The sequence below is a fragment of the Brachyhypopomus gauderio genome, chromosome 21 (assembly GCF_052324685.1).
Source record: "Brachyhypopomus gauderio isolate BG-103 chromosome 21, BGAUD_0.2, whole genome shotgun sequence".
Lineage (NCBI taxonomy): Eukaryota > Metazoa > Chordata > Actinopteri > Gymnotiformes > Hypopomidae > Brachyhypopomus > Brachyhypopomus gauderio.
In genome coordinates this window covers 10,314,729-10,338,915 of record NC_135231.1, presented here as the reverse complement: position 1 = coordinate 10,338,915, position 24,187 = coordinate 10,314,729, and the positions used below count along the sequence as shown (strand labels likewise).

At 39.6% G+C, this 24,187-nt stretch overlaps 2 protein-coding genes across 2 annotated transcripts; both read left to right on the top strand.

Annotated features, from left to right (window-relative positions):
- Positions 1-3,848: 3,848 nt before the first annotated feature.
- Positions 3,849-10,327, top strand: LOC143484951 (uncharacterized). The gene is made up of 9 exons (XM_076984036.1): positions 3,849-3,974; positions 4,164-4,303; positions 5,176-5,361; positions 5,728-5,830; positions 6,581-6,654; positions 6,934-7,044; positions 7,772-8,071; positions 9,211-9,459; positions 9,864-10,327. The coding sequence occupies exons 2-9, from the start codon at positions 4,231-4,233 to the stop codon at positions 9,971-9,973; spliced, it is 1,206 nt and encodes a 401-aa protein (XP_076840151.1). The 5' UTR covers positions 3,849-3,974; positions 4,164-4,230; the 3' UTR covers positions 9,974-10,327.
- Positions 10,328-13,513: 3,186 nt separating this feature from the next.
- LOC143484954 (zona pellucida sperm-binding protein 3 receptor-like) lies at positions 13,514-17,321 on the top strand. Its single transcript, XM_076984040.1, has 7 exons — positions 13,514-13,672; positions 14,107-14,286; positions 14,641-14,740; positions 15,618-15,691; positions 15,802-15,909; positions 16,411-16,695; positions 16,856-17,321. The coding sequence occupies exons 1-7, from the start codon at positions 13,600-13,602 to the stop codon at positions 16,963-16,965; spliced, it is 930 nt and encodes a 309-aa protein (XP_076840155.1). The 5' UTR covers positions 13,514-13,599; the 3' UTR covers positions 16,966-17,321.
- Positions 17,322-24,187: the final 6,866 nt, after the last annotated feature.

The window sequence follows — 24,187 nt, the reverse complement described above, 5'->3', positions numbered from 1 at the left end:
TATTATAAAATATATTTATTTACAGGAAAAATGAAATAATGAAACATAACAGTGAATTTGACTGTAATGTATATTAAAAGGTTACAGCAGTGGTTCCCAAAGTGGGGGGCGCGCCCCCTAGGTGGGGCGCGGAGCTATTGCAGGGGGGGCGCGGAGCTTGAAAGTAAAACGTGCACATGTAGGGATGCACCGATTCCGATATTAATATCTGAAAAAATTCTAGATCGGGTATCGGTGACAATGTGACCGATCCATAAAAACAGATCTATTCAGTCTAGTTCTATGCTTATATTGCTTGCTTTTCGGAGTTAGTTCAACCTTAATACTCGTGCTGGTGGTATTCCACTTAGTCCGTTTATTTGCTGGTTGACCAAAATAAACCTGGGCTCCAGCAATACTTCACTGTTCATGCATGAACTGGTGAGTTGTCCAAATCTCATTTAATGCGTTACTTACAGAAATGAAATAAAGAGCAGTGGTCTGACTCGGCAGAAAGCTAAAAAAACAACAATATTCCATACGCGCACGCAACTCGCTCCCTTAAAGAGACAGTACACATATTTCTGGCCATTACATGCTTTGTGCTCTGCGTGATGTCTGCGCTTGCAAACTAGCCGCATATGTATTGCTGTTTCTCTTATTTCATCTCCTTATTTATTTTAAATTATATTTAGAATTCTTGAACCATTTAAAAGGTTTCTTGCAGTTTATTTTTTTCATGTTTGACCAAAGTTGTGAACCTATTGTTTTTGTAAGTTTTCAACACATCCCTAGTCAATATGGGGGGGGGGGGGGGGGGGGGTGTAGGGGGGGCGCAAAAATATTCTCATCTACTAAAGGGGGGCACGGCAGAAAAAGTTTGGGAACCACTGGGTTACAGGGTGGATGGTGGGGTGGGTGGTGGTGCATGATTTAATGTGGAAAGCAGTGATTGCAGATGGAGTCTCTGACAACTCCACCATCTCTGTTGTCACCCACATGCATGTAAGGTTCCTCGTCTGTGGGCATGTCAGAGATGGTAGGCTGTCGCTCTTCCTGGATGGTTGCAATGTTGTGTAATACCACATATGCCATTATTATGTGGCACGCCCTATCAGGGGTTACTCTGAGCCCCTTCAGGCACTGGAAACTGACCTCGAGGATTCCTAGGGACATTTAGAGAGGGTTCTCTCTAAGCTCGGTTTCTGGAACGGAAAACCTCAAGTTTCCGTGAACTCTGAGTTAACTTATCCGGGTTTTCTCGCTGAACCCGATTCTTGGAACACCCCCCAGAACCTCACGAGAGCCCGGCGGCTGTAAGCTGATATGGTTTTGCGTTGTCCTCATCTCGTTTGCGAGACAGTTACTTCACCGGGCGTCCTTAGTTTGTTTTTCCCTGGTATTTGTACTTCCTTGACACCTCTGAGAAAGATTCATTCTGTGGTGTGGAAGTGGTTCAGCTATGGAAGATATTAATATAGCATTGTGTTCTATTTGTGTTATCCTCACCTTAACATAGAGCCTTGATCATAGTTATGATGGAGAATACAAGAATGTCCAGAACGCCGTCCATCACACCTGCTGCACAGCTCTTATTGGTCCAGAATACCGTCCATCACACCTGCTGCACAGTTCTTATTGGTCCAGAATACCGTCCATCACACCTGCTGCACAGTTCTTATTGGTCTAGAATACCGTCCATCACACCTGCTGCACAGTTCTTATTGGTCTAGAATACCGTCCATTACACCTGCTGCACAGTACTTATTGGTCTAGAATACCGTCCATCACACCTGCTGCACAGTTCTTATTGGTCTAGAATACCGTCCATCACACCTGCTGCACAGCTCTTCTTGCTATAGGGCCATAAAGATTGAGGAACTTTTCGTAGGGGTAGAGGTTCATGAGAAACCCTTAAGAGTCTCAATACTGTCCACAGAGCAAAATGAAATGCTTACTCTAAATAATTTATTGACAGAAAACTGGAGTGACAGCATAGAATTGACAGCACAGAACTGGCACATGAAGAGATGTTGGCCAGTATCTGGTAACATTGTGAGTGAGAGGTGATACTGGTGGAGATGTGGTATGGGTAGAAACAGGTACAGCAGGTGGGCACAGACAGCTAGTTTACACGGGATCGCTTTTAGAAGAAAGAAGCAGATTTTAAAAACCAAGGCCTGTCACAAAGCAGCATGACTAAGCAGGATTATGAAACAATTTTACAATCTTTACATAGTGCAGCAAAATAGATGAAGTTGTGTCATGGTTTATATGAATGCAGACAAGCAGATGAAAACTAGTTTGGTGTCCGTCCTGGATTTATGATCATGATTTGCATTTCTTGTGGCCTGCATTAAGGCAACTGGACAGACTGGTACTATCTACACTGAGAGCCTGTTACACCTTTGGTGTTGTACGTGATCGTGGTGCATTGTGGGAAGACGGTTTGTAACAGCGCTGTTGTGCTCAGAACCGGTGAAGCACCTGCTGGATCTTCAGCCACAGCAGGATCCTCAATCCAGGAGGGAAAGAGCAAGAGGAAGTGAAAGTGGTGGTGTTTTGGAGAAGCACGCATCACTTCCTCTTTCAGATGCTCAAATTGGCCCTCAAACTTCCATCTGACCCTGCGTTACCTCCAGCAGCAGAGTGCTTGACCAGCAGAAAAACAAATGTGTAGAACCCAGCAAATGAAGCTGACTACCTGGGCGGCTGGTTCTGGTGCCGGGTGCCTTGTGGGCTTGTGGGTCAGCATCCCTGAATGCCCAGGGACTCTCCTCTGAATTAGGTATTAGTGTGGAATGATTTTCACTTTGATTTTCAATTCATTTGCTTAATTTGAATGATTAATTTAATACAATTTTCAAATGTGATTATCAAAATTACACATGCTTACACATAAATATTAGATATTTTATTAAATTAAATTGAATTTTAAATTTAATTAAGTTAAATGAACAGTTTCCAAGAAAAGCAGCCTTCTTATCTTGGCAAATGATGTTACCCAAAGTCCCCGTCTGCTGGTTTCACACTTTCACCAACGTACACCAAAACACACGTCTTGGTCTTGGTGCGGACAGCTATCGTGATCCTCTAGTGCTGTGCGTTGCATTTCCACAGATCGAAGCATAGTTAGTCAAACCTTCAGCTTTGGAAATGTGAAAGACTTTACGTATTGGTGGTATCAAAAAAAACACCCAGTGTCACAGTCAATTTCACTCTTACTCCATCAGGTTTTAAACATGGAATATGAAAGCATGTAGGGCTACGTCGCCTTTATTAAGTTGCCATATAGCCAATTGTGATTTCCACCACAATCTAAATTAGTCCTCCACATTTACCCATCTGTGCAGGGAGAACACACACACACACACACACACACTAGTGATTACTAGGGGTCTGTGGCACCTCAGTCATGGCCTCTGGCCTGGGAACCGAACCCACGATCCCACGATCCTCCGGTCACAACCCTCTGTTCTGTCCTGTCCTCCTCTACTTTCCTCTATTCTGTCCTCTATTGTCCTACTCTATTCTCCTCTGTCCTGTCCTCTATTGTCCTCTATTCTCCTCTGTCCTGTCCTCTATTCTCCTCTGTCCTGTCCTCTATTCAGTAACCCACTCTGTGTCTTCACGTTGTGTTTCATGGCAGAGTTGCTGTGGTTCATGAACGGGTCCACTGTTCAATAACACCACTCACTCTCGACTGTAGAACCTCTAGGAAGAAGAAATTTCACAACCTGACTTGTTGCAATGGTGGTATCCTGTTACAATAGTTCACCCCAATCAAACAAGCCCGTTGGAACAGTCCTTCCTTTCCCAAACACTTGCAAAAGCAAACTGCATGGCTAGATGTTTGATTACATACACCTGTGGTCATGTGACTGAACTAACCAGCGACTTTAGATCAGTGACACCATGTGTCCTTATTACATAAATGTGAGACTGGTTTATTTAGATCATTGTTCTACTTTCATTAAATAATACATTTTAAAAAGGTAAGTTTCATATGAGAATACACGCTGCTCCGCTTGTACATTTGATCTATGACGCAACATATAACGTCATTAAGACGTAATGACTTACCTAACTATATATAATGTTATGCTCCGATGCCAAGCCACCAGTGACTGTGGTTTTTGGTTTTGGCTAAAACCAAAAACGCATTGTTTTCTGTTCTTATCTAGCCATCTTGCCAAAATAATTGAGCCTGTGGCTACATCGTCGAAATAGAGGATTAGGACACTGGCAAAAATGAGAGCAAAGACCTCATCCCAGCAAATGTTCATTTATCTCTCATGTCTCATGATGGTGACTGAAATACAAGGTAAGGATCTGGTGAATAAATGAATCACTGTTTTTACTACACACTTAGAAATGTGTTTGTAAAGTTGTGTTTACTAATGTTACTCATGTTTAAAACAAAGCTATAACTTTCTAGTCATGGAACATCTAATCATTCTTCTTTTGTCATGCGTATGTCTTTATATTCCTGCTAATGTGACGTTTGACAGTGGAAGACATGGTTTTTAATGGAAAAACGTAACAAGAAAACAAAGACATGTGAATATGTAAAAATACACAACACAAACACAAATAAGCGGTCCCAGTGGCGAGTATCAACTGGAGGCATCTGTGCTTGATAGGTAAACGTGATTGGTAGACGTGCTGGTGATTGATCGTTTGGAGTAGTCTGGTTGGTTGGGTGTTAGCTTTGTGTGAGTGTCTAGGTGTGGGTCAGAGTATGACAGGTGAATGTTCAGGTCTCATTAATAAAGACTTCTAAAAATTATAATAACTTAACAGGAATAACATAGTTTTTAACCAAATCCAAACTGTAATGTTTATAAATGTTTTGGCAACTTAAGCTTGTATAATTTGTCACTAATAGCATAATAACATGTTTATATTGTGAGATTTTTGAGTGGTGTGTTCTGGCTTTATCACCTCTCTGGGCTTAACGAATGGGTCAGACGTCTAGAGAACAACTGTGTTTTATACATCACTTCTGTAAGGTAGTGTGTAATGTAATTTATTCTGTAAAGCACTTTGAGTTGCATGTATGTATGAAAGGTGCTATACAAATAAAGATTATTATATTATTATAGTGAACAAGAAGGTGACGGTGAGACACAGTATTTTCATGTGAAGTGATCTCTGAGAAATACACCCTCAAAGAGTTTTCTTTCATTTTCTCAGCACAGTGTTCCAGACCCGATGTTGGAGGGAACAGAATTTTGACTACGGAGTCGGACAAACTGACTTTCAGAGATGGAGAGACTGTGGAAGTCCAGTGTGTGCCTGGTTATAAACCTGCACAGCAAATAGCTTCCAGAAAAACTACCTGTAATGGGGACCAGTGGACGATGCCGCAATTTGAATGCAGTACGTTTTTCTGCCATGTCACACTATCATATTCTGTCAGAATGCATGTGTACCTAAAGATTAGTGCATTTAGTACTCCACCTTGTTATTTAAGACTCCTGTCTGTCATTTGATCATTTGTGTCTCTCATTTTTAGCACATGTAACTTGCATTTATTCACTAAGCACTAAGCAGAACCCTGAGAATTTGTAAATAAATGCCATTTCAAAAATGCTAATGTAAAATTCTATTGTATGCTATTGTATTAATAATAAGAGGTGATAATGGTTTAATGTCCTAAAGGTTGCAGCTAATGCACGAGCTCAGGCTTGTGTTCATAAAATAAAATATATGTGATATAAATGTGATATATATTTATACTTTTAGAAAAGTCCTGTGGATATCTTCATAATTTCCCCAATGGGAATTACTATTACTCTCAACCAGAAACTCTGTTTGGTGGAACAGCTACAGCACAGTGTGCCTTCGGGTCGGTGAAATTATTCAGATCTTTTGTTTATTGTTTATACGTATACCCACCCACAATGGCAGTCATGCTTATGTATTCATAGGTCTCAGTCATATCACATATAATTTATGCAACATTCATTTAATTTAATGTATTTTAGCAAGCAAAGAAAAAAAAGGAACAATTGAAAAGCTATGTCCAAACGTGAGACAACTCACTTCTAACAGGCAACTAAGGGCTGGTTCTGAGACGCTGGTCTGCGTTGATACACATATTTTAAGACAAATTCCTCAGATTAAGATTTATTCCCAGCAACAAATTTATTTCATACACCAGTTTAACACATAGCTACTGTGTTAAGATTAGAAATTTCTATTTATATAGGCTATACAAACACTTTAACTAAATCAATACATCACAGTCTGTAATTATACACTATGTACTATACACACACTTTAACTCAATCAATACACCACAGTCTGTAATTATACATTATGTACTATACACCACAGTCTGTAATTATACACTATGTACTATACACACACTTTAAATCAATCAATACACCACAGTCTGTAATTATATACTAAATACTATACACACACTTTAACTAAATCAATACACCACAGTCTGTAATTATACACTATGTACTATACACACACTTTAACTTAATCAATACACCACAGTCTGTAATTATACACCATGTTCTATACACACACTTTAATAGTTTATGTTTTGACTGGTATATTGTTTACAGTCATCTTCTACTTACAGATATAAAGTTGTTGGACGAAAAACTAGAACGTGTCAAGATGAAGGTTGGGATGGAGAACACCCTGTCTGTGAAGGTTTGTTATTGTACTAGAAACAATTGTACTAGAAACAATTGTACTAGAAACAATTGTACTAGAAACAATTGTACTAGAAACAGTTGTACTAGAAACAATTGTACTAGAAACAATTGTACTAGAAACAATTGTACTAGAAACAGTTGTACTAGAAACAATTGTACTAGAAACAATTGTACTAGAAACAATTGTACTAGAAACAATTTGAATCTTCACAGAAACTAGATTTTACGACATTGCTTGAAACAATATGTGTTTGAAAATGTGTTTTCTTCTTAGTGTGGACATGTTCAAAACCTAAAATAATCAACGGACGTCTTGAAGTACCACATGAAAAATATTTTTACAGAGAAGGGGGCTCAGCCTCTGCAGAGGAAATTCACGATCGAGGTAATCTCTGATGTTGGTGCTGGCGATGATTTCAGATTACAGATACAGATTACTACATATTCAATTAACTACACTTTTATGATCACACGCTTTTCATTGTCTTCCTTGAAGGAAACCTTTTTTTTAAAGACATCCAGTTAAATATAGAAGAAATAAGATGTGTTCTAAACAATTCGCAAAGAATAATAAAATGGATGTATGATTGGTGTTGTCCTTATCGGGTAATGGAGGTACAGTGGAGACAGTCAGACTACATGTGAGGGTAATGGAGGTACAGTGGAGACAGTCAGACTACATGTAAGGGTAATGGAGGTACAGTGGAGGTACAGTCAGACTACATGTGAGGGTAATGGAGGTACAGTGGAGGTACAGTCAGACTACATGTGAGGGTAATGGAGGTACAGTGGAGGTACAGTCAGACTACATGTGAGGGTAATGGAGGTACAGTGGAGACAGTCAAACTACATGTGAGGGTAATGGAGGTACAGTGGAGACAGTCAGACTACATGTGAGGGTAATGGAGGTACAGTGGAGACAGTCAGACTACATGTGAGGGTAATGGAGGTACAGTGGAGACAGTCAGACTACATGTGAGGGTAATGGAGGTACAGTGGAGGTACAGTCAGACTACATGTGAGGGTAATGGAGGTACAGTGGAGGTACAGTTGTTCTCTGAACTTGTAGCTCTTTTCTTCTGAATAACTACAGCTTTTCATTCTCGTTTCAGCTTGTGTATATGTTGACTTCTTGGAGACTGGGCAAAATGTCACTTTAAGGCCTGGAGTTAATGGAAAAAAGCAGTTCATTTGGTGGAAACACAATGGGAAAACAATAGTTAAATTTACTCAGGATTGGTGGGAAGATGCTTCTGTTGATTGGTACCAATTAGGTCACCGAGCTCACCTGAATGCTGAGACTGGAGAATTCACACTAATGCAACTAACGAGCAGAGACAGTGGTGTCTACCAGTGTGAAACCCGTACTGGGAGACACCTAATGCGCTCCAGATATGTGATTACGGTGATGGGTAAGTGAGTTGGGTCTTAGATATATAGACTAAACACTTGAGAATGCACAAACACATGTTAGTAGTCTTAGATGTACAGACTAACCACTTGAGAATGCACAAACACATGTTAATAGTCTTAGATGTACAGACTAACCACTTGAGAATGCACAAACACATGTTAATAGTCTTAGATGTACAGAATAACTACTTGCGAATGCACAAACACACGTTAATAGTCTTAGATGTACAGAATAACCACTTGAGAATGCACAAACACATGTTGTTAATAGTCTTAGATATACAGACTAACCACTTGAGAATGCACAAACACATGTTAATAGTCTTAGATGTAAGTCAGTGTCAGCAGACCATCAGTAATTCAACATCCTCTGTTATATAATATTTGCATTTATGACATTTATTATAAAAGGTATAATATGCTTGTCACGTTGAGGACCCCGGCCCCTCCCTTTTGGGCGTGTGTAAACGTTGTCCACGTGCTCTGTCTGCGTTTTCGGAACTCCGTGGTGATAGCTTTGTTGTGTGAATAATGTGTCTCACCTGTGAATCGTCTCGTAATCACATGGGGCTAATGTGGTCTGTCTATTTAATGTGCGCTTGCGCAGTGTCCTGTGCTCGTCGTTGTCTACAGTCTACACGTTGTGTGTGTATCTCTGTTCTCCGTGCGCTATTGCGCACATATAGATGTTGATTAAAGTGATGTCTGTTACGAAAAGCAAGGATCCCGTGTCTCATCCTTCGCCACGAGCCGCGCGTCACAATGCTTATATAAACATCCTAGCTAGTTCTTATTACAGTACATCTGTCCCTAGGTCCAAAGATAACAGTCATGCAGGTTTAATGTTTGTTCTTGCAGTGTATTACATGTTTTAATTGTCTATCACAAGACTCCAGACTCTAGTGCATAAAATCTTTGTTTGTGGGAAATGGCTCCACAGAATACCATACAGACATTTTTTAATCTGACAACAGTTTATTGTGTACAAAACGGGCTAAAACATATTCAGTTACTATAATCAGTATACTGTATATGACATTCAAAACTTTAGAAATGTAAAGTTAGTAGCCCATCTCATATTACAGGCTTTGCATTTTTATGATGTTGTATTGTTTTAAAGGACACATTTAACTTTCAGATGCAGTTTCAACACCACAAGTGATGTGTCTGTCAAACGATACTGAAACTGAGGAGATAACACTTCAGTGTTCAGTGGATCCCCCAGCACAAGCCAACTTTACATGGTCCGGACCACACGGCTTCACACGCCAGGGAGACAAAGTTCAGATCAACAAAACCACAGACCATAACTCAACCTACAGCTGTACAGCAGAAAATACAGTGAGCAACAAGACTGTGTTTATTGCTGTGAAGGACTGTTTCTCAGGTAACTTTAAAACACTTAGTGATGGCTACAGCTCGATGTTTGGGACGTGCCTAAAGTGTATTCCAAGATGAAAAACGTTCGAACACAACAACATACTCCAGTGGTATGGCAACATAATGACAAAGGTTTATTCAACGTCAATATTTTATTGACAAAAATGTTTAATTTTCTTAACCCCAGTGTGGCGGGGCAACTCCCTCCCAACAGCCCCCCCCCTCAGTGTTTGATGTGTGAATGTATTCAGGTACTGAGGACCATGGTGTGGTTAGTGGAAGGGAGGGAGATGCAGATTTGTCTGAATATATTTACATCATTTAGGACATTTGAAAGACACAGTCCACACGAGCACTGTTGTCCTACAATATTCTGTTGGAGTCTTGACAGGCACTGTTGTGTTTTCATAGAGAGCACAGTGGACGTGGAGACAGCTGAAGAGAGTCTACCAGTTACCGGCGGCAACCCTGATGCTCCACGTGACCCAGCAACTGGAGCATCTGAAAAACAGACAGATTAATAACAATCACGTCCGAAATTTCAGTGACCTTAAAAGAGCTTTTGAACTGGGGAGGTCTTATTTTACCAGACTGCCACTGACTGCATGATGCTTCATATGCTTGAAAATCTCCAGAATAATCTAGAATTCCCTGTCTTCAAGAAAATCTGCAGAATAATCTAAAGTGCTGTCTTCAAAAAAAGCATTGTTTTCCAGATCATTGCTATTCTGATAGCTATGCTATTATAGTTATACTATTATAGTTATACTCTTATAGTTATACTCTTCTATTTTGTAGTGTGCTCAAATGTTTGTCCTCTTTTTACTGTACTGCTGTTAATTGCAACCACAGTTAACAATAAAGCATAAACAAGACGTGTGCTGGTTCTGTTCTTTATGTTGAATTCAGCATTAGAGAGGGAGATGTAAACAAGATCCTGACATTCACCTGGGGAAATGGAGGACTGGAAATTTAGGACATTTGAAAGACACAGTCCACACAAGCACTGTTGGCCAACAATATTCTGTTGGAGTCTTGACAGGCGCTGTTGTGTTTTCATAGAGCACAGTGGATGAGAAGACAGCTGAAGAGAGTCTACCAGTTACCGGCAGCAACCCTGATGCTCAACGTGACCCTGGCCATGCCTCCCGCACCGGACCTGAATTGACAGATGCTGTCAACCGCAGCAATTGATAAACAGACAAATTAGTAACAAAAAATTTAAAGGATTATGTCTGAACTTTCATTGACCTTTTGAACTGGGGAGGTCTTATTTTACCAGACTGCCACTGACTGCATGATGTTTCATATGCTTGAAAATCTCCAGAAAGACAGAGAACATCTTCAAGAAAATCTAGAGCTCTGTCTTCAAGAAAGGCATTGTTTTCCAGAGCATTGCTATCCTGAGACAGAGGAGAACAGTTACCTAGAGAATCTGCCTCCCAGGCTTACGAGTCGAGTTTGTGGGACAGCAAGTAGATCACAGATAGAGGATCGAAGGTCGTTGAGAAAGGTATGAACCAGCTGAAGAGAAAAAAGAGAAATGAAAGTGAAGATCTTGCTAGGAAGCACACAGCCCAATAAGGGGGTCGTATCACTTCCTCTTTCAAGTGCTCAAATTGGCACTCAAGGTTGCAACATCTTTTGTGAAACTGATGCAGGATTATCTCCAACTCAGCAGAGTCCTTCGCCAACCCAAACAGAAACACCAAGCATACCAAACACATGGGTGTATGCGATAATACCCAGACATCCTGTTTTACCACGACCTTCAGTGGAAAAATAACTCGTGACCCTGATCATTAATGCCCGACTAGCACTGTCAATGCCCCTCTGGCAGTGGTAATGCCCCTCAGGCATTGGTAATGCCCCTCTGGCACTGTTAATGCAGTGCACTGTTAAAACAGTGCATTTAGTGCAAACAGCAAAACTCAATGAAATACCTGCAAAAGCAGATACTTCACTCAAAATTCTTTGTTTTTGCCCCAAAATCAAATATTTAGGTCAGTCAATGTGTCAGTGCCATCAGAGTATCTATGTCTGTGTGCCATTGCCTATGAACAAGGCAGTCAAAATACTTAGTCATGTTGTCAGTGCAACTATAAGTCACAGTCAGTGTAGACTGTATATTCTGATGGAAACTAGCTAAGCTTTTGATTTCAAGAACGCTGCACATTCTGTGGTATATCAAATATATGTTACACACATACAAACTTGGAACACAAAGTTACACATGACTGTATGGAATCAAATTTGTACAGCAATATTGTTTGACTATATTGTTCGCACTGCAATTTGTTGACAAAAACAAATAAAAAAATGATTGAAATTCAGAAAAGACAGACAACTGACTGGAAAAACTGCAAAATTAGAAACTTATTCTACACATTCAAAACAACCTGAGCACATACAGCCTCCTCTTGTTGAGGTGTGAAAATGGAACCATTGGTTGATCTAAGCCTTCACCAAGTCCCTTTCTTACTGTAACTGAATGTTCACTTGCAAACAATTTAATCAAATGAGAATAAATTACCAAAATGTAACAAAAAAATTAACTAAATAAATAAATGTAAAATGATGCCTTAGAGATTATGACAACATGTTCAGATTTGCATATAATGACCTAGGCGATGACCTAAAGACTAAATGTTTTGGAGGGTAAGACAATTCAACAGACAATCCATACAACACATTTTGATAAACATGTCAAAAGCAATTGATAATGTAAAAAACAACAGACAACTGTCCATGTCAATTTGCAATATGTACAAAAGCATTTGCAAAATGTAAAACACAATGAGAAATGCAATTACGATGTGCACAAGTGACAAGGAGATGTGAAGACTGAATGAACTTTTTTTTTGAGAATTTCAATTCTGATCTGAGAAATAAACCAAATACAGTACAGAAAAACTGTAATCCAAGATGTCTGTGCTCACAGCCTGTGCACACAAATGATCAATTTCATCAAATGGAACTGTTAACTCTCTAAAATAAACTATCGATTTTCTTACTGGTTTCATGAATTGCTTTCCAGGAATCATCTCACCCAAGTCCTGATTTCTTCATTGCATTTGCACTGTGCTGATGTTAAAGCCAGAGGAGGTTTGGCAGGAGTGTTGGTGACTAGGCCCCTCAGCCCTCGGTGAGCCTGGTCTATACCTGCTACCTTACAGTCAGTGTCTCTCTCAATCAGATAATACTCACTGCATTCATCCTCACCTGATTGGTCATCAGCTTTACTACATGCACCTATACCCACACACACACCCACACACACACACAAAAATGTCCATGTCATGGGAGAAAGTTCTATGGTCAGATGAGACCTAAATAGAACATTTTGGTCTTGATTCCACTCGCTGTTTTGGAGGTCAAAGAATGATGAGTCCCATCTAAAAAACACCATCACTACTGTGAATCATGGGGGTGTGGAAGCATCATGCTATTGGGGTGTTTTTCTGCACATGGGACAGGACGACTGCACTGTATTAAGGAGAGGATGACTGGGGTCATGTATTGGGAGATTTTGGGGAACAACCTCCTTCCCTCAGTTAGAGCATTGAAGATGGGTCGTGGCTGGGTCTTTCAACATGACAATGACCCAAAGCACACAGCCAGGATAACAAAGGAGTGGCTCCGTAAGAAGAATAGCAAGGTTATGGAGTGGCCTAGCCAGTCTCTAGACCTAAACCTTTGGGGAGGGCTCAAACTCCGTGTTTCTCAGTGATAGCCCAGAAACAAAGGAATGGACCAAAATACCTGCTGCAGTGTGTGCACACCTGGTGAATAACTACAGGAAACGTTTGACCTCTGTAATTGCAAACTGTACCAAATATTATAGATAGATAGATAGATAGATAGATAGATAGATAGATAGATAGATAGATAGATAGATAGATAGATAGATAGATAGATAGATAGATTTACATCATTTACATGGGAATGGGCGGAGCTAAAAGTTTTTCCACATCTAGATATTCAGCCCACTATACAGTCTATGATGCAACATATGACATCATTAACACGTAGTGGTTTATCTAGCTATATATAATGTTACACTCTGATGGTACACTCACCAGTGACTTAGGCTATTGGTTTTGGTTAGATATAGATAATAGATTAGAGGATTAGGACACTGGCAAAAATGAGAGCAAAGACCTCATCCCAGCAAATGTTCATATTTCTCTCATGTCTCATGATGGTGACTGAAATACAAGGTAAGGATCTGGTGAATAAATGAATCATTGTTTTTATTACACACTTAGAAATGTGTTTGTAATGTTGTGTTTACCTATGTTACTCATATTAAAAGCATTGTCTTAAACTTGTTCCTCAATGAAACGAGGAAAATTTTTCAAGATGTTTACACTACTAAACCATACCAGTACATTGTGACGGCAACTACAAAGACTACCGCTTTCTTCCTCCTTAGTTTAAATGTCTTTGAACCTTTCACATTGTCCATTAAGAAGATTTTAGGCTAATGAAATATTTTCTCCATCAAATCATTCTACATAGTGTGTAATGTAATGACTGGGTGATGGAGAACCCCATAACTTTCATTAGAAATGACATCCATAGAAATACATATAGAAATCTGTCCTGCCAGTACTGTATTGAGTATCCTACATGTACTGTTTCTTCTTCTCAGCACACTGTGGTAGACCTGTTGTTGGGCCAAACAAGATTTTGACTGAAGAGACAGAGAAGGAGTCTTTCCCCAGTGGAGACACCCTGGTGTTCCAGTGTGCTCCTGGTTATGAACAGCCTACTTCCAGCAAGATTATCTGTGACGGGAGGCAGTGGTCACATCTACAGCTCCAATGCCAAAGTAAGACTGCCATAGATGTCATGCTATTGCGCAATAACTCTTAGTACTCTGAGCCCTGATTTGATATTTGTTTTCTAATTCTAGCCGGCAAACCTGAGAATTAGTAAACAAATGCAAGTTACTTGTGACAAAAATGCTGGTAAATGCTATTGGCCATTATTAATGAAGGCACGTGCATTATATTTGTGAAATGCTTTGGGTAATAATGGTTTAATGGCCTTAAGGTTGAGTTCATAAACGCTTCATTATTTAGAAGTGGAATATTGAGATTCAGGCACAGAAAGCCTCTCTGTGACTGGGACAATCCCACTGTTGGTCAGAGTATGTGAGACTGTCATATTTGTATATTTTTAGGAAAGTCCTGTGGAAGACTTGTGGAAATCTCCAATGGGAAGTACTCGTACAAAAACGGAACGCTGTTTGGTGCAAAAGTGACAGCAGAATGTGACTTTGGGTCAGTGAAATGATTCATATTTATTATTCGTCCCGTGCAAATGAATCGGTTGCATAAAAGTACTTATACATGAGGATATTTTACTTTCACATGTCAGATGACAGGTTACATTTAAAAAGGCATTTACTGACACACAAACACTAAAACCAAATGTTAATAACATATAATAGCAGAAAAGACACCAGGGAACATGTCTTACATTTGTTTGCCTAATTAGTAGACAGCCTCCATAGTTTATGAACTGGTTATCCAGAAGGTTTGTATGCCTCATGAGGAAACTGAAGTGTACCTTTAAGCTTTAAAGAGAAATCTCAACACCAACATTCACTAAAACCAGGCATATTGCCTTTGGTGAATCACAGGGATGAATTGTGCTGCAATGCTAATAAATAATTGATATTTTTAGAAAGTATTTGTTTCATCCAAATGTATTCTTCTATTAAAAATTGGCATTTAAATGGACAGGCAAATAGTTTGAATGAATTCATTATAAATGATTCATTACAAAATAGGACTTGTCCAGTATTGGATGGTAAGCCAATATTTGGCATGTTGACAGTATTAGTAAAAGTTGAGATATAGAAGGCCTAAGAAATTATGCACTGGCAACATATACACCACAGTCTGTAATTATACACTATGTACTATAGACATACAGTTTAACTCAATCAATACACTACAGTCTGTAATTATACACTATGTACTATACACATACACTTGAACTCAATCAATATGCCACAGTCTGTAATTATACAATATGTACTATTCAGTTTAAGTCAATCAATACACCACATTCTGTAATTATACACCATGTAATATACACACAATTCTTTTGGTTTTGACTGATGTACTGATTACAGCCATCATCTTTTCGCAGCTATAAGCTTGTGGGAGAAAATACTAGAACTTGTCAAGAAGACGGTTGGGATGGAAAAGACCCTGTCTGTGAAGGTTTGTCATTTTGGAACAGATTATAAACTATTACAATTTTTGGATATATTTGGTAACTATATTTTACCAAATTGTCTGAAACATTATTTGAATATTTCTTTTCTTCTTAGTGGTGAAATGTCCAGAACCTAACAAAGGACTTCTTGATGAACCACACCAGGAAGAGACTTTATATGAAAAAGTCACAAACACCGACGATACCAAAGTCCAATACCGAAGTACGATACCAAAGTACAATACCAATATACACATTATATATCACATTAGCACTCTGAATTTTTTATCAGTAATGATGATTTCAAATTCCAGCTGTATCACAGGGAAATGGCTTATCTACCATTATATGAACAGAGGTACCTACCTGTTCTGTTGAAGGGAATATCCATAGCTCTCTGATGCATCTAGCACGTTTCTTCTGAAGGAAAACTTACTGCAAGAACTCAGACCTAATGGACATTTGATGAAATCACGACTGTTTCTATCTAGTATCGTACTCCCTTAGCAGAATTCAGTTGGTAGAAGTAAAGAAATGTAATCATTTTTAACACGATCATTTCAGTTTATATTAACACAAAATATTACTGTGTTCATTTAATCATCTTTTCCAGACCAGACCTTTTGTTTCTGTTAGTTAGCAGCACGTGTATTTTGTGGCCATATATACAAGTGCATGTGCATAATCACAGAAGAATAACTTGAACTTTTCATTCTCATTTCAGCTTGTGTACATGTTGACTTCTTGGAGATTGGGAAAAGTGTCACTTTAAAGCCTAGAGTTAAAGGAGAAGTGGAGTCCATTATGTGGAAATTTCAAAACACTAAAGTCGTTGAACATGCGAACAGCGTCACTGACTGGCACCGTTTCAAACACCAAGGACATCTGAATATTATAACTGGAGATCTCACACTTGAGAATCTGAAACGTAACAACTGTGGCACGTATGAGTGTGAGATCCTTGTGAACGGGGAACTAATGCGTTCCAAATATGTAATTACAGTGAGAGGTGAGTCAAGATACACAGACTAACCACTTGAGAATGAACAAACACATGTTAATAGTCTTAGATGTACAGACTAACCACTTGAGAATGCACAGTCCACACGAGCACTGTTGTCCTACAATATTCTGTTGGAGTCTTGACAGGCACTGTTGTGTTTTCATAGAGAGCACAGTGGATGAGAAGACAGCTGAAGAGAGTCTACCAGTTACTGGCGGCAACCCTGATGCTCCACATGACCCAGCAACTGGAGCATCTGAAAAACAGACAGATTAATAACAATCACGTCCGAAATTTCAGTGACCTTAAAAGAGCTTTTGAACTGGGGAGGTCTTCTTTTACCAGACTGCCACTGACTGCATGATGCTTCATATGCTTGAAAATCTCCAGAATAATCTAGAATTCACTGTCTTCAAGAAAATCTGCAGAATAATCTAAAGCGCTGTTTTCAAGAAAAGCATTGTTTTCCAGATCATTGCTATTCTGATAGCTATGCTATTATAGTTATACTATTAGTTATACTCTTATAGTTATACTCTTCTATTTTATAGTGTGCTCAAATGTTTGTCCTCTTTTTACTGTAGCTACTGCTGTTAATTGCAGCCACAGTTAACAATAAAGCGTAAACAAGACGTGTGCTGGTTCTGTTCTTTATGTTGAATTCAGCATTAGAGAGGGAGATGTAAACAAGACCCTGACATTCACCTGGGGAAATGGAGGCTTTTAAGAAGTAAAAAGAGCGAATACATAAATACATAAGGACATAAATGTAAAAATAAAACAATATATTTGTGGACCTGTGGTACTGCAGACGGAACACATGACCTGTGGTATCACTCCTGCCACTATAATAGTCAATAGCTAAAAGAGCTTTACGACGCTCCCACGACCTCGTGTGGGGAATGAGAGGTATTGTTCAAAATGGACGACAGCTAAGCCATCATCCTCCTCCCTACAATGTCCTGCAACATGAACACTGTTCAACACAGCCACTAAAATAACTAGCACAAAATGATCAGTTGTCACTGATTCTCACAGATGACAGCTGGGGTTGTAAGAGTTGCAAGAGATTGAATCAGCTGGACAGTGGAGAAACTTAAGATCTGCTGATCTTCTTGCTGAACACCTTCAGATCATCAAGATAAATCTCCTTTACAGGCGTGAGGAATTAGGATGATAATGGACACTGCAATTATGACACTGATAAGGCAGCAATGACATTAGGGACCTTAAATCAGAAGATTGTGTTTACACTCAGAACATCAGAAACTCGTTGGAGGAAAGTACTGTTTTGCACAACCTTGTTTCAACTCCTAGAACTTCAGAAGTACTTTACATGCACAGCTGGTGAAAGACCTTGGTCTGAAACGTCCTGATTCTCTGGAGCCTTGTGTACTACACTGCAATGAGATATACACATTTGCTAATAGGCCACAGAGATAATTAAAAGCATTTTTTTAGGAATACACACTTTATTGTGATTTCAATTACAGTTTACTGTAATTCCCCAAGAGTTTTACCTGCATTAATTAACTTCAGAAAGTTGTTTAAAATACATTTAATGAACTGGGTGAAGAATTAGCTCAACTTGACATCTTGCTAAACCATGAATAAACTGGGATAATTTAAGCACATTTAAGGATTGTTCGGTAATCCCTAATACACATATGAAGCAGTCTGTCTTAAGTTTGTCTTAATCCTTAATTACAGCACTAGAGCACCAGCTCCCAAGACGTGGGAGGTGTGCCCAGACTCAACAGTGGAACAGAGACTCTTCTGGTTAACGACGACTAGCACAACAATGGCGAAATGAACTACACAGCAAGTCAGCAAGAGTGCTGTGTGGTTCACCAGTGTAGTGAGGTCTAAAAGGTCTAAAAAAAAGATAACAGCTCCTTCCTCCATTTCTATCACCTAGTGACCAGCCAGAATATTACCACCACCTGCTTGTAGTAGGTCTATTTTTAAAACGCAATAGGGCTCCACCTAGTGGTTAGACTGCATTAGTCCAGAAAACAGTACGTTTTTGAACTGCTTGAATTCCTTTCAAACCAAATTGTGCTTCAGTTAAAACATTATATGCATTAGATAAATTAGATCATGTGTGGTAATCTGATAATCCAGATAAAAATAATTAGATAATTTATATCATTTTCAGACTCTTCGGTGACCATTCATACCTTGTGAATAAGGAGCACTGTCAGTTTGAAAGAGATCACTTCCAATATTTTATTTAATAGAAAATAAAGAAATATAATTTTATCATTAAAAAAAGCTGATCACTCATAATAAACACAGCACTGGCCCTTTGATCCAGAGAGATAAGTGAACTCAAAACATTCTCCTTAAGTTCTCCTGCTCAGTCATTATGGCTTTAGGACTTCTTATCATACTTATATATCATATATATGAGTGGTCGGTGGTCACAGATTTCAGTGTAACTGTGTATCTCCATCTGTTTATTTTCGCATAATCCTAATAAAACAAAAGGAAAAATGCATGCAGAAATTAAATATTGGAAGATCTTAGAATCCACAGTGACTGTATTAAATTGAAATGTAGAACCTTCTGGTTAGTGTCGTATGGGAAAGTGGGGTAACAGAACAAACCGCTTCTGAATCACTCTTTCATCCTCTTGTATTGGAGAATAAAAAGGGAAAATCTAACCATTATCCTATATTAAAACATTACAAGTCATAAACATAACTCTCAAGATAAGATTCAAGACATGATTCCTTAATTGATCCTCGTGAGGGAAATTCGGGCGCTGCAGCTACAGCAACGTATGTTGTTGAATTTAGACTGTTGAATTTAGACTGAACAGGCCTCAAGTAGTTGTTACAAGAAAAGCCCACCAGGCGGTGCTATTCTTCCTAGTAAAATCAGAATAGCATTAACAAATGCTATAGTGTGTTAAATCTGTGCAAAAGGAGAGGTTTTTCAGACCTGACGTGCGGTGTTGTATAAGCGTCTACTGATTATTCATACATTATTCATAAATAAACCCTTTTCTGTTAAGATTATTTCTTTTGGAGTCATCTTTCAGACATAGAGCAAATCCATCAGGATTCATAATTTGTACATCCCTCAGAGTTCGGTAGCTGGTACCAGGAGAACAGATTCACAACCCACGGGTGTCAGGAAAGAGTTCCAAAGTTTAATTATAATACATGTAGTTAAATACAGAATGAAGAAGATGTGTCTTACCACAATTGGGTAAAAATAATAAAACGTATGTGTGATTGGTGTTCTCCTTATCAGGAGAGGAGGCACAGTAGACTGGATCTAGGGGTAGTGGAAAAGTACAGGGAGAGAGAGAGGTAGACAGAGAGAGAGAGAGAGAGAGAGAGAGAGAGAGAGAGAGAGAGGTTCTAACTGAGGACCAGACACACAGATAAGGGAGTGTTACTGAATGTCAGTGTACTGTCTGAGGGTCACAAACAGTAAATCACAAATTCCCGTACAGTCCCCTCTTTTATCATATTGATAACACAAAAATATGATAACAATAATCAAATGAATCACTAATCATGTTAACGAGCCCCCCCCCCCCCCCCCCCCCCCTTTGAGCAATATGTGTAATGCCATGAACATATCACACAAGAAATGGTAGACAAGACTTGGGAAGTTCTATACTACCGTCTGAAGATCTGATCAGAATAGAGTCATTTGAGTGCATGTGACCAGTCAGGTGTGGCCATAAACAACCTGATGTAGTGTGTGTGTCATGAGTGGATGAGATAAAACCAGTTTCTCAGCATCATTCACCAGTAGTGCAAAGGCAGCAATGGGCCTCAAGCAGGCAGGCATGCCCGGTAAAACACAATCAAGAGATTTTAAAAGATATGTAACCCATATTTACCACTCTTGGGCCAGGAACCCACAGCAGTGACCCCTTAATGAGAAACATACAGATGAAATGGCAGTTCATAGTTTGGTCGAGGGCCAGAGGTGAGGTCAGGGCCCCTTTGAGGGATCTGAAGGCGTGCATCAGTGCAGGAGATCTACTCAGGATGATCTTTACAGCAGCACTATCGCACAATTTTGTCATAATCTGAACAGTCCAGTATCCGATGGCGACAGTAGTGAACCAGCTCCAGATAGGACACCCCGGCACAACTGCAGCTTGGAGACTGATACCTTGTAAGCTCACTGAGTGAGGTGGTTTAATAGAGACACAGAACCTTGTTTACAGGCAGAGGCATCAGTGGCTGAGAGCAAAATGTGTCTGCATAGCTGATAACAGCACAGTCAGGAGGACGTGTCCATGCAGCCAAGGTGTCCCTCGTGATGGTGGAGGACACTACAGGGGAGTCACTGAACCCTTGAGGGAGGTGGCTCAAAGTGAATTATCATCCTCTAAAGATGAAAACAACATCTGACGACTATCTGGACAAAAAGGCAGAACAAATGTCAATAACAGTAAAGTTACAATGTGAAGCATGAATGGAGGTTAGGATTGACTTGCTGGTCAAAACTGTGAAGGGGTACGTGTCATTATGGGGCGTGGCAGTAGAGGGTAAAAGCGGGTACAGGGAGATGGGGGGTCAAGTTCCTCCTACAGCTCCTCCCATTTCATTACCCTTCTGAACTTCCACCTTCATTCAAGTCTGCGCTGGAGGACTAGAGGAGCCAGCATGCTGTGCATGGCCACCTACCTTATCTACACATACAATAGGAAGAAAAGGCTTTGATGGCCTCAGAGTTCCCTTCACAGCTACTGGTGTACAGCTCCAAATTTTCAAAAGTTAACCTTTGCCTCATTCAAAAACATTCAACAGTTTGCACATATAATCATAAACAAGCTCATAATTTCATTGCTAAAATCAGCCAAATTAATATCATAACTAAAATTAGACCAAAATGACCGACGGCCATCTCCATAATGTCCTTCACATCTCAACCACTAAGTTCATTCCAGACCTGCCAGCCGTCCTTCGGTCCAAATCGCAGCAGCACTGCTCCCACTGAGTCAATGTCCTTCTCACTTTAGGTGAGTAAAAATATATTCCACAGTACCCGTGAGTTAATGCATGTGCCAGTAGTATACTTATATAGTATACTTCAAATATCAATAATGTGCATCAATTCTGTCACTACACCTGCTTTTGCACTCCACTTTCTTATACTGATCTCATCTGATGCAGACGTGCTACTTGATCAAGTTACATGTGTCCGGAGTTTTGGCACAAGTGGCGTCGGATCAGCACCACAGCTGGACGGCCCGATTAACATACCTAGTGCAGCTGATACTCACCAGAATAATTTACTAAAATTATATGCACTCCTGTTATTAAGTCCAGTTCAGTCTGTGTATGTTGATAACCATTTCAAACGATTGTTAATAACTTAAATCTTCTTCTTCTTCTTCTTTCGGCATTTCCCGTTTAGGGTTCTCCACAGCAGATCAAACTCCTCCATCTGGCCCTGTCCTGAGTGTCCTCCACTGACACACCAGCCACTCTCATATCCTCTACCACTGCATCCATAAACCTCCTCTTAGGTCTACCTCTCCTCCTCTTGCTTGGAAGATCCATCATCAAGACCCTCCTACCAATATAATAATAATAATAATAATAATAATAATAATAATAATAATAATAATAATAATAATCTTTATTTGTATAGCACCTTTCATACATACATGCAACTCAAAGTGCTTTACAGTATAAATAAAATAAACATTAAAAGGAGATAAGACAAAAAGAAAATGTTAAAAGAAATTAAAGATAAAAATATTAAAATAACATAAAAAGTAAAAAAAGTAAAGTAAATAAGATAAAACTATTAAGATAATTAGATTTAGAAAATAATAGACAACATATTGTAAAACTAAATAAGATTGAGAATTTCTTAACTAAAAGCGGATCTAAACAGGAATGTTTTGAGACTGCTCTTAAAACTATGCAGGGATGAAATGCCTCTGAGCTCTTCAGGAAGAGAATTCCAGAGCTTTGGGCCATAGTGGCTAAAAGCACCCTCGCCAATCTTTAATCAGCTTTTAGGATTCACCAGTAGATTACTGTTTGAAGACCTGAGAGACCTGACTGGAACATATCTAACCATCATTTCACTGAGGTAAAGAGGAGCAAGACCATGAAGACATTTAAAAACCATCACTAGAACCTTAAAATCTATTCTAAAGCTGACAGGTAACCAGTGCAGTGAGTGGAGTGCAGGTGTAATATGATCTCTCTTTCTCCTGCGGGTCAGAACCCTTGCAGCCGAAATAGAGCTCTTTGGAAGAGCAGATAAAACAGCGTTACAATAATCTAGCCTTGATGTGATAAATGCATGGACAAGTTTTTCACTGTCAGCAGGAGAGAGCATATCTCGGACCTTAGCGATGTTTCGAAGGTGAAAATAAGCTGTCTTGCATGTAGTCATGATGTGTGATTTGAAGCTGAGCTCATTATCAAAGGTGACGCCCAGGTTCTTAACACATTGTCTGGCATTCAGATTCATTTGATTTAAATAAGTCTGGACATCATTCCTTTGTGAATCACTGCCAAGAACAAGAACTTCTGTCTTCTGTTTATTTAACTGTAGAAAATTGTCAGACATCCATGTCTGTATACCTCTCCTCCCTCCTCTGTACATGTGCAAACCATCTCAATCTCGCCTCTCTAATGTTATCTCCAAACCATGCTACATGTGCTGATCCTCTAATAAACTCATTTCTGATTCTATCCTTCCTCATCACTCCAAATGAGAATCTCAACATCTTCATCTCAGACACCTCCATCTCCCTCACCTGTCTCTTTGTCAGTGTCACTGTCTCCAGTCCATACAACATAGCAGGTCTTACTACTGTCTTATAGATCTTTCCTTTCATTCTAGCCAACACCCTTATATCACAGATCACCCCAGACACTTTATGCCATCCACACCACCCTGCCTGCACTCTCTTCTTTACCTCTCTTTCACTTACTCCATTACTCTGTAGCCTCGACCCTAAGTAGGTAAACTCGTCTTAAATTTGCTCCAATAACCACTCTCTCTTCTTTAGGAATCTGCAAAACAACTTCATCTAACTCTCTCCAGAATTCTTCTTTCTCCTCCATATCACAACCTACCTGAGGAGCATAAGCACTGATGACATTCATCATCACCCCATCAATCTCTAACTTTACACAGATCACCCTGTCACTTACTCTCTTTACCTCCACTACAGTCTTACTAAATTCATCCTTCAGGATTACCCCTACTCCATTTCTCTTCCTGTCTACACCATGATAGACGAGTTTGAAGCCACCACCAATGCTCCTGGCCTTGCTCCCCTTCCACATGGTCTCCTGTACACACAGTATATCTATCTTCCTCCTCTCCATCGCATCAGCTAGCTCTCTCCCTTTACCTGTCATAGAGCCCACATTCAACATACCAATTCTAACCTCCACCTTCCTGCTCTGCCTCCTCTCCTTCATCTTCAGAACCCTCTTCCCCCCTCTCCTCCTTGTCCCAACAGTAGTCCAATTTCCACTAACAGCACCAGTGG

Excerpts from the sequence above, each read along its gene's own strand:
- LOC143484951 (XM_076984036.1), top strand. The coding sequence starts at position 4,231 with ATGAGAGCAAAGACCTCATCCCAGCAAATGTTCATTTATCTCTCATGT. Across the intron at positions 5,362-5,727 it reads GATGCCGCAATTTGAATGCA|AAAAGTCCTGTGGATATCTT; the intron begins GTACGTTTTTCT and ends TTATACTTTTAG. Across the intron at positions 9,460-9,863 it reads TGTGAAGGACTGTTTCTCAG|AGAGCACAGTGGACGTGGAG; the intron begins GTAACTTTAAAA and ends GTGTTTTCATAG.
- LOC143484954 (XM_076984040.1), top strand. The coding sequence starts at position 13,600 with ATGAGAGCAAAGACCTCATCCCAGCAAATGTTCATATTTCTCTCATGT. Across the intron at positions 15,910-16,410 it reads TACCAAAGTCCAATACCGAA|CTTGTGTACATGTTGACTTC; the intron begins GTACGATACCAA and ends TTCTCATTTCAG. Across the intron at positions 16,696-16,855 it reads ATATGTAATTACAGTGAGAG|AGAGCACAGTGGATGAGAAG; the intron begins GTGAGTCAAGAT and ends GTGTTTTCATAG.